Source organism: Bidens hawaiensis, unplaced genomic scaffold (assembly GCF_021521415.1).
Source record: "Bidens hawaiensis isolate Kalapana, Puna unplaced genomic scaffold, B.hawaiensis_p1.1 tig00004151_1, whole genome shotgun sequence".
Lineage (NCBI taxonomy): Eukaryota > Viridiplantae > Streptophyta > Magnoliopsida > Asterales > Asteraceae > Bidens > Bidens hawaiensis.
The window spans coordinates 1,273,332-1,284,419 of record NW_027491246.1 but is presented as its reverse complement, the minus strand read 5'-3'; the positions used below and the strand labels follow the sequence as shown (position 1 = coordinate 1,284,419).

At 35.2% G+C, this 11,088-nt stretch overlaps 1 protein-coding gene and 1 pseudogene across 2 annotated transcripts in view; one reads left to right on the top strand and one right to left on the bottom strand.

Annotated features, from left to right (window-relative positions):
- Positions 1–6,212: 6,212 nt before the first annotated feature.
- On the top strand, positions 6,213–9,830 carry LOC143625616 (uncharacterized). Its single transcript, XM_077095902.1, has 5 exons — positions 6,213–6,514; positions 7,907–7,943; positions 8,065–8,301; positions 8,394–8,441; positions 9,209–9,830. The coding sequence occupies exons 1-5, from the start codon at positions 6,216–6,218 to the stop codon at positions 9,614–9,616; spliced, it is 1,029 nt and encodes a 342-aa protein (XP_076952017.1). The 5' UTR covers positions 6,213–6,215; the 3' UTR covers positions 9,617–9,830.
- Positions 9,831–10,365: 535 nt separating this feature from the next.
- Positions 10,366–11,088, bottom strand: part of LOC143625614 (delta(7)-sterol-C5(6)-desaturase-like) — a 40,256-nt pseudogene continuing 39,533 nt past the window's right edge. The window contains exon 3 of the transcript XR_013152305.1: positions 10,366–10,692. The product of XR_013152305.1 is annotated as a delta(7)-sterol-C5(6)-desaturase-like (transcript). The remainder of the gene's footprint in view (positions 10,693–11,088) is intronic.

Genomic DNA, 11,088 nt, shown 5'->3' with positions numbered 1-11,088 from the left:
CTGCTTCCAATCAAGACTTTTATATTGTGCATGTCTTCTGTCCCAAGTTATATTTGTTTTAGGCCTGCCATTTTATTTCCTATAAAATCACATAGAATATGTTTTAGTGTGAAGCCCAGTATCTTTTTATTTTAGCTCTCGTGATTTCTTGCTAAAGTCACTTATTTGATTTAATAATTAATTATAGATAGCTTATTAATAAACATTGAGTACACATAATTAAAGTTTACGTATTATTAAACCAATTTCTCATTCAATCATAATAATTAGTTTACATTTAAAAAATTATTTCACTTTAATTTAAGACATGTATAGTTTAACTCGTTGGCTCTTTAAACCAGTAAAATTCAAATATGAACCAATAATAATATTCAATAAAAACTTGGCTCAAAAATACTTAAAAGTACAGGAAATATTTATATAATAATGCATATATTTTAGGCTATATCAAATATCCCCACACTTAAACCTTTTTTATCCCTAAAAAACCTATTTGCAATGGAAATCAGAATCGGAAAGCTGGCTTTCAAAACAATTAGGTTATCTTTTAAGCATAGATAAACGCAAAAGTCGTGATTGCCAATATTGTTGTCCACTTAAACCCAGTCACCAACCTATCAAGCCCTCATCATATTCAGTGATTAAGTTCAAATGATATCAATAAATCTATGGGTCTCACACCTAAGGAGGTACAGATCTGCTTACCCTCATCTCAAGCATAATCAATACAATTAAAACCTTGAGCCCCAATAGTGTATCCTCATAGTCACCATCCCCTTGGTAACACGTAAGCTCTCAGCCCCGTCTAGTATGTGCCTTTTGGCCTCTTTTTTCTATTACTTGATTTTTTTTTATTTATTTTTTTTTTAGTGAATGCTTCTTTGGCATTTTGCATAACTTTCTCATTCACTTTACTTTCAAAGTATTTGCACATCTTTGATGTTCGTGCAACAAAACTTCATGCTCTTAGGTATCTTTTACCTAAATATATAACTATTTTTCTAAACTCGTATAAATGATGGACATGGCGGGGCGCTACTCGTTATTTACTTTCATAAAACAGAGTGGTGTGCTAATTTTTTAAGTGCATGTAATTCTCACCACCTCAAGGTTTATGACTATTAGGTATATTAATAATAATCAGGGAAAACTTTTCAAAGCTAGTTGGGCCTACCGACACATCCCAAATTAAGTGCGCTTTCTATTTTTTTATCTCATATATATTAGTAGTTTTAAAAAACCAATCCCCAATTTTTCTATCATTTTCCATTTTGTTGCAAAACTTTTAATTCAATGGACATTTTTTTGTTTTTTGCTTTTTTTTTGTTTTTTTTCTTTTTTTTTCTCTTATTATTTTTTTATTTTATATAAATATATACTTTTTTTATGTTTTTTTTTTAATTTTTTTTTAATTTTTAATTTTTTTTTATTTATATTAACTTTCTTTTACTACCTAAAAACGTCAGTTTCCCATCCCCACACTTAAATTTCACATTGTCCTCAATGTGAGACAAGAAAAAGACAAAAATAAAGCATAAATAAAATTAAATAAAAAATAAAGAAAATGGAACAGACTCCCCTGGTAAATATTTCAGTGATCGTGTGCCATGAGTCATGTTCCGTGCCCTCCAATTCGAACGCAATCAGCAAACTATTTCCAAATAACATACTCTCCCACGAACGAAAGCGGCAATTCTGAAACAAGTGGCATCCCCACACTTGCTTAAAACCATAGCTCAGCAACCGTCCTCAACCAACCCTGGAACAAACTACAAGCAAGAGAAGAAACACTCGACAAACAACGAAATAAAAAAAATGAAAATAAAATAAAAAGAAAGGATATTACCGGGTTGCCTCCTGGGAAGTGCTAAGTTTACAGAAGAGTCTCAGACGGACTTACTCCTTAACTTCAATCAGGAGGCTTCTTCTTTATTCTCTTCCCATCAATTCTCCTCAACACTTTCCTCTTACAATTGGTCGGGAAGAAACCAACTACAAAGCTCTCATGGGCCCAAACATACAAATTAAACTCAGCCCACCAACTCTTAAATTTCCCAGGACCGAAATGTATGATATGCATGTAGCTCAAGAGATGGTCAACCCTAAATAGTGATTCGATGAATGTAGGCGGGTATGACGAATTCCTACGCACAATTCTATCCTTGAGCCTCGGTACCCTTTCTCTTCTAGCCAATTTTTCAAACCTCAACATGCCCCGAATGGAGATTGAGTACGGTTAATGTTTTGGTTTATCAAAATCGATGTATAATGTCGTAGTAACCGAGTCACTTACATCCTCATGGCTCTCCTCACAAGGCTCCCTCTCGATTTCCACACTTGGCTCGTTATACAGTAAATCTTCAAGACGCTTTAAATCACCAAGTAGGTCAAACTCTTCTTCTTCATAACACGGAGCGGACAAATCTAATAACTCATCACCAAATTCCAGCTCCCATGAAGGAATGTGCTCCTCCTCCGTGGCGTTTTCATCACCTCATCACCTTCTTCAATTTCAACCACAGTGCTATTAAGTAACTCTATTACCTCTATCTCCTCATCACCCCAAAAATCATCATCAATGGGTTCGGATCCACAGTACCAAAGCGTGGAATACCGATAATCTAAGCCAACATGGCCAACGCTCTGCTGAACCGGAGGGGGGACTTCATCGTCCATTATGGTCTCTGGCTCCGGGGTGTGTTCCGGCTCGCAAACAATTTGTTCTGTACTGCTAGTTAAACGCTCCTCTCGATCTTTGGCCAACCAGTCGCTCAATACCCTGAAATTCTCATTCATTTTTCTAGCTGCTTCATCAAATTCCATTATACGTTGCTCAGTTCTAATTCTACTTTGCTCTGGATCCCAAAAATCACAACTATTTAAACATTTTTGCAACAACTCATCTGTGAATCTGGCGAGCTCGTGTATAGATGGTGATGACATTGAGGTTCATACGGTTGCGAGTAAGGTCGATGATCATCATACTCGTATGTGTGACCCCCTTGTGAATAATAACAATCATATGACCAATGGGGTCCACCACATATCTCACACAAAACTTCCCTAAAATGATCCCGATGACTATAATTGTATCCACGCTGGCGGTTCCTGTAGTAATGCTCCATAAAAATCACTGCAATGGACACTCATACAAAACGGATCACGAGCACCAGATAAATATATAAATAATAATATTTAAAAAAATTACTCGACACGCTAAAAAAAACTCTCTATGACTTACTAGACACAGACAATTAGACATAAATAATAGACTCACTAGACTAACACAAAATACACAAAGACATGGACTCACAAGACACACCACAACTCAAGACCCAATAAAAAAATAATATAAATAATAAAAAAAATTATTAGAGACACTAAAAAGACAAACTAAGACCTACTAAACACTAACAATTAGATACACAAATAAGACCAAGTAACCAATTAAGTATGTCAATCAAAGCTAGTTTCGCTATCGCCTAAGTGTCCCTGGCAACGACGCCAAAAACTTGATGTACTGAAAGCGGTCTATAAAAAATTAACCTAACCTAGACACTTTAGTTTTAGATTTATAAACCTAGACTCTCCTAATGCTAGACCACTAAATAGGCAAGTGTACCTATCGACTGCAGTAAAGCCTTATGAAGTCCGGATATCAAACCCAAAGGACACTAGCGACACTTAAACTAGACTCTGACTAAAAACTTGAAAAAATATATTTGATTGATTTTTGTGTTTTTTTTTATTTATAAACTATAAACTAAAAAATACTTAAACTAAAACGGACAATGACACTGACAGTGACAAACTTCAACTCTATAACGTAGACGAACTCAAAGACAGGAGAAGTGCTACCTAGGTTTAGAATCCTACTGGTAACTCTTGGATTTCTCTCGGCCGTGGAAACTATGATGGAACCGAGATCTTAAAATACGACACCCTTAGAAAACCTAGTGGATCCCTGATCATTCTCCGGGTGTCACCTAAAAAGAAATCTAAAGGGCGTGTAAACTTACCAGTTAGTTGGATTGCCTCTCATTCTCTCCAATAATAATTTTTGTCGATGGCTGCTTTTCTGAAAAAAATCCACCGCCCCCTCACGGCTGCTTCCAATCAATCTTTTTATATTGTGCATGTCTTCTGTTCCAAGTTATATTTGTTTTGGGCCTGCCATTTTATTTCCTATAAAATCACATAGAATATGTTTTAGTGTGAAGCCCATTATCTTTTTATTTTAGCTCTCGTGATTTTTTGCTAAAGTCACTTATTTGATTTAATAATTAATTATAGATAGCTTATTAATAAACATTGAGTGCACATAATTAAAGTTTATGTATTATTAAACCAATTTCTCATTCAATCATAATAAACCAATTTCTCATTCAATCATAATAATTAGTTTACGCTTAAAAATTTATTTCACTACATGTATAGTTTAGCTCGTTGGCTCTTGAAACCAATAAAATTCAAAAATCAACCAATAATAATAATATTCAATAAAAACTTGGCATAAAAATACTTAAAAGTATAGGGAATATTTATGTAACAATGCATATATTTTAGGCTACATCATAAAGCTTTATAATTTAAAAACTACAGTTCCAGTTTATTGTTATGTGCGTCTGTGATCACAAATTGATATTTGATAGATATAATAAAAGAAACCATAGTTAGGATCAATAGTAATATAAATATATTGTAGAATAATATCAAGATATTGATACTGCCTACATGTCCTCTCGCATTTGTCTGAACATCACATTAAAAAAGTGCTAGCCGTTCACCTGTATCCGCAACACCTTCAGAAGCATAAAGCATAAAACATGGAGATTGCTTCGCAAAATTTTTGATAGAAAATTTGAAAGTCAGAAAGTAAACATGTGAATTAGGGTTAGATAATGACGAACCAATTAAATATTCAAACTGCATTAACACACAAGAGAATCATTGTAAATTTAGATACACGTGGAGAAACGATTTCGAATGCTAACTTCAAATAATCGACATTAATTTGTACAAATACCTAGATTAATCGCATAGTTTAACATACCAGAGTTGCTTCAACTAGAGAAACTGAACGATAAACATACCAAGACAGGGGTTGCGAAGAAATTGTGAGCTGGGGAGGGCTTGAAGTCTGATGGTAATAGGGTCTTTAATTGATGAAAACGAGAACTTCCATAGTCTCTCTCAATGTGGAATTAGTAACTGATTACGAACCGAGAATGAAGCATAATCCTAAAGCGAACAACGAATTCAATTCCAAATCAAAAAATTTTTAAAGGAAAGTTAATGGCAAAATCAAAATCAACCCTAAGTAGGAACCATGCATAAATTGTTCACCTCTGTTGATTCGTTTTCAAGAAATTTAGAGGAAGATAGCTTAAATAGGTTATACGAGGTCTCCACATATTGTACCAATGAATCGCCTACCGTAGATTAAAGATGATTGCAAAGAATTCAATTGGATTGAGACGGTTGATAAAAGGGAAGCGTATGTATAACCCAATATGTATGGTTGTAACCTATGGCGATGGGAAATTGATCGGTAGGGTGAATTTATCGTAGGCTTTAATTGGATTGATTGCAATCGAAGGTTAAGGTCGCTTGAAGATCAATCGAACGCCGCCGTAGGTCATAAAACATAGCCGGAGATGAACTGTAGCGTTCTCATTTTTTGTCGTAATATAGCGGCGTCTTGCCGGAAATAATCAATTACCATTTTGTCCTCCTAATATGTTTTATATGTAATTTTTATATATGTATACTAACTTTTATTCCTCGTATTACGAGGTTGCTTTACATTATTCGTTTCTAATATTTATTTTTTTTTTGGAATTTTAATTTTATTTATTGTAAGAATGCTAGTAATATACTTAAGTTTTGATGATGAAATATTTTCACAAATAAATGAGATTTTATAACCTAGTTTAAAAGCTATCTAATAACCCACTTATTTATTTTAGTATAAATTATTTGTTAATTATAAATAATATCTATTTTTATTTTTAAAAGGTCGGATATTATAAATAATAATAATTAGCATATCACTTTCTGAATTTAAACCCTATAATAGGTGAGAAGCAAGTAAAGAACCGGATCATCCATCATCAACGGGTCGGTCACTTACAAAGTATCTTTACTCAGCCGTGAAACCCCTCCCTCCAACCCAACCAAACCCAACCCTTATATATGAATCCAAGTCAAACTCAATGGGTGGAGTGACGTCATCAATCGCCGCCAAGTTCGCCTTCTTCCCGCCAACGCCGCCGTCGTACACGGTGGAAGCTGAGGGCGGCGGTGGGCTGGTCATCCCGGAGGTTCCACGGCGGGAAGGCGTGGATGTGTTGAAGGTTCGGACGAAGAAGGGGAACGACGTTGTTGCGGTTTACATCAAACACAGTAAAGCTAATGCTACCCTTTTGTATTCGCATGGGAATGCGGCGGATTTGGGTCAGATGTTCGAGCTTTTTGTGGAATTGAGCCTTCGTCTTCGGGTTAATCTTGTTGGGTATGTGTCTAGGCTTCGGATTCAAATAACTTACCAACAAATGAGTGAGAGATATGAACCAGAAGCAGTAGCTAGTTTTACCCGTTATGGCCTGTTTAAAGTTAGTTAGGCTATTTGGCCCGTTCCAAGTTACCTAATTTGATAGTGGTGACCCATTTGGACACATTCTGAATTAGATAATTTATGAAGAAATCTACTACTTTATGGCAGTAAATTTAAGTATTTGATTTGTTCAATTGTAATAGTTCTATGAATTTTGCTTTGATTTAGGTAAAAATTGGTTATATCATCTGTATAATTTGTGTTTATGGTGTTTGCTAAGTTCCTAAATATGTATATATTATTACTAAGAAATCTTGCACTTTATGACAATAAATCCAAGGGTTTGATGTTGTAAAATTTAGGGTTAGTGTTCATATGCCGCATTTTGACCGATTTGAAGCCTATCTTATGCTTAAATATGATGTTAATGCTATGCCTTTCGGGTTTCTATTTGTGTTTTAAGACTTTTCTGTAGAACCATCTAGAGGTTTCTAACGAGTGTTATGATATTCTTGTAACTTTTGAGTTTTTGGGATGCTCTTGATGTTTGGATGCGTTTAAAAATGATGTCACGATTTGGAGTCGCGGAATTGTTATATGTGATCATTCATTTGGATTATATGATCTTTGGGTCAAAATAATTAGATTTGGTGAAACATGTAACGAATTGTTTTAGGAAAATGATTATTAAACCGACTTATCCCCAGGATTGACCCATTTTGACCCGTTCTGAGTTCGCTCGTCTTGTAGGAGTGACTCATTTTTGATCCGTTCTGAGTTTTATAGTTTTATCAGAGTGGACCCATTTTGACCCATTTCGAGCCGTTCTAAGCTAGCTAGATTGTACGATTGACCAATTTTGACATGTTCTAAGTTTAACTTGTTTTGTAGGAGTGACTCGTTTTGACCCATTTGGAGTTGTTCTAAGTTAGCTAGATTGTAGGAGTGACCAACTTTGACCGGTTTTGATTCATTTGGCATGTTCTAAATTATCTAGAATTGACCCATTTTGACCAGTTCCAAGTTAGCCAGGTCATAGGAGTGACCCATATTTACCCACATTGTATAATTTAAGGGTGGTGATCGGGTTTATTATCCAGGCTTCTTGTAGTTCAGGTTGGGTTATGGAGTTTCTTGTAGTTCAGGATGGTTTTATGATGTTTAAAGGTCTAACCGATATCCGACAGTAATAACAATCGGTTTCATCAGTTTTTGGGTATTCAATATCGTGTTGGGCCGGGGTTAGTCGGGTAAATATGAATCGGGTCGGGTAATCGGGTACGAGTAAAATCAACAAGCCTAGTATAATTTGAGTTATCCAAATCGCTAATTTCTTCCTTCTAAATGCAGATATGACTACTCTGGCTATGGTCAATCTACCGGAAAGGTAATACAAACACAATGCATACCTTTTAAAACATGTTTTATAATCACAATTTAGTTTTAAAAAAAAATCCTAATTCCTAATACATCAATACGACAATCATCTTTAATTTTGTTCATAACAGCCGTCCGAGTGTAACACATATGCGGACGTTGATGCGGTTTATAAATGCCTTAAGGAGAAATACAACGTCAAAGATGACCAATTAATTTTATACGGCCAATCTGTCGGTAGCGGGCCCACCATTGACCTTGCATCGCGCATACCCGACTTAAAAGGTGTGGTGTTACATAGTCCAATTCTCTCGGGCCTCAGGGTGCTGTATCCTGTTAAAAGAACATATTGGTTCGATATATATAAGGTTATAAACAAAATATAAAGATTTTGTTTTTAGTTCCTTATATGTTGTGAATAAAAAAAATTAATGCTTTTTTGTGTGATTTCTGGTTTCAGAACATCGAGAAGATCGGTTTGGTGAACTGCCCTGTTCTTGTCATACACGTAAGATCATTGACTATGGTTTTCTAATAATGCAAAATGAACAACGGTTCTTGGACGTTACGGGTCTAAACGAGCTAATCCTAAGCTACGAGAGCTTGAGATCGGCTCGTAAGTAGGTTTTCAAGCTTGGGCTCGGCTTGTTTATTATCTATTAGTTTATTCACTCATTTATACTCATTTTTTGTATGTATTTTAATTACAATTTTTATATATAACATAATATATATAATTTTGATATGTTTATTTTATCTTAATGTTTAATGTTATTGGTAATTATAAAAATGTATATTTTAAATAAAATTGTATGAATAATAGGCTCGTTTAGGTTCGTGAGCCAGCTTCAAGCTTGGCTTGTTTCGAGCTTTGTTTCTAAAGCCCGAGATTGGCCCGTGAGTAGGTTTTCGAACTCCAACTCAACTCGTTTGTTATTTATTAATTTATTTGTACACATTTATAATCATTTTTATACATATGCTAATTATGCCATTCATATATAGGACGTATATTATTCATATATTTTATCATAATTTTATATATAATAATCATTTACATAATTGGCTCATTCAGGCTGGCTTGCGAGCCAGCTCGATCTCTATACGTGAAGCTGAGGCTCGTTTATTAAATAGCTTATTTTTAGGCTCGAGTTCATTTCAGCTCCGCTCGAATGAGCTTTTAGCGAGCATCTCAAGTACCTTACGAGCAACTTGGCTTGTTTACACCCCTAGTCACATGCATATTTAACAAAGCAGGCTCGCGTCTGTAAACAGGGTACATCGGATGAAGTTGTGGATCACTCTCACGGAAAACAACTATGGGAGCTTTGCAAGAACAGGTATGAACCATTGTGGCTTACGGGTGGAGGCCATTGCAACCTCGAGTTCTATCCTGAGTTCATACGACACTTAAAAAAGTTCGTTTTGGCACTCGGAAAATCAAAAGGGACCCAGCCCACAAACAGGTCAAAAAACCCGCCACTAGATGTTGAGAATCAGAAGAAAGAGCCTGAAAGTGGGCCCACGGTTACTGCCGACACATTTGAGATGCGAGCTGAGCTTCCAGAAGTTTCTAGAAATAGTTTAGATAGTAGACTTGAAAAGTCAAAGAAGACGAACAAACCCGAGAAGTCTCGAATGAGTGTTGACATGTTTAGAAGACGAAAGGGGTTGGTCTGGTGATTACTTGTGGAGCAAGTTTTGTGTGGGGTTAAGTTATAATGGTAATAGAAGTATAAAGAAGGTAACTTGTTGATCAAGGTATCATCTAATAGCCTTTTGGTGTTAATCTGTTATGGAAGTGAGTCTTGTTTTATATCTTGTTTTACTATGTTCAAAGTTATTTATATGTTATTGAACATAAGTTACAATGTGTCCACCTTTTTTTTATTTTTTGTTTTTTTATGATTTTTGTGTTTGTAATCTTGTTTTTTTTTCCGTGTTGTAAAATGAACATTGCAAGGCCGTTGAATATGAATTGGTGTGGTTCTCCGTCTTCATTTAGAACACTACTGTTCGGACCACTGCAAGGCCGTTGAAAATGATCAAAACATTCAAAGAGAAACAAGTTGGTCAGTTGGTTAGAAAACTTATGCTGTTCGGTTTTGACGGGTTTTAGCAGTTTAGCGTGTGCTGTCATAACTCATCTGCTATCAACCTGGATGCCAACTGTACATTTCATGCCGAATTGAAATATGCAGGAGATCTGTAAAATCGACACTATAACACCTAGGTATGTTGTCGGCGAATGGTTCGGCTCGCATCTGTTTTTATCAAGGTGGTTATATTGATGAGTGTAACATTTGCACAAGTTTTTTTTTTTTCTAGAACTTGCTTGAGTTTACACACAAACACTGCAAGAAAAAAGGAAAGCCAAATGAATGCGAAGCCAAATGATACATTACTAAAATCATTTACACAAGCACAACAAAATAAAAAACAAGACACCAACACCTAACAATTACACAGATTAAAATCACATCTTTTTTATTTCATCTGCTGCAGGATCACGAAGTGTACCAAACATCCAGTCCATCCACACCGTATAATGACCGTAATTATGACGATAAGTTGTGTGATGAATCGTGTGGTATCCCGCACCCATCACTGGCCAAACCTTCCCATCAACGCAATCATGAATGTTTGCAGTCCATATCGCTTCGATAAACAAAAGCCCAATGTGGGTCGTGAAATGAGTCGGCACTAGAAATAGTGCAATCACGTGTGGTACTGCTTGCAGTATCCCATCTATACCAAACCTGACACAAGATCATCACACACAAGATTTAGTATCATGCATGTCTCAAACCTATGGGCGAAAATACTTGGCACGAGCTAAACACCACACATGAAAAAATAAACAAGGTTTAGGTCAACTGTTTTGTAAAACAAGTCAACTCAAGCATAACAAGTTTTAAAAAATTGTTTGACACGAATACAAATCGGTTAAAGCAAAAGGTTAACATGTGAGGATTTTAGAAAAAATCATATTTAGATTTTGAAAGGTTTATTTAAAAAGGTTCAAATTTAAAGTTTGCTGTTTAATTTCTTTTTTTTTTTTTGTTTTTTTAATATCTTCAAATGATAGTAACTATTAGTTTTCAAAAGTGAAATTAATCTTCCGTTTTAAAAAAATTTTAGCACTTGTTAATTTT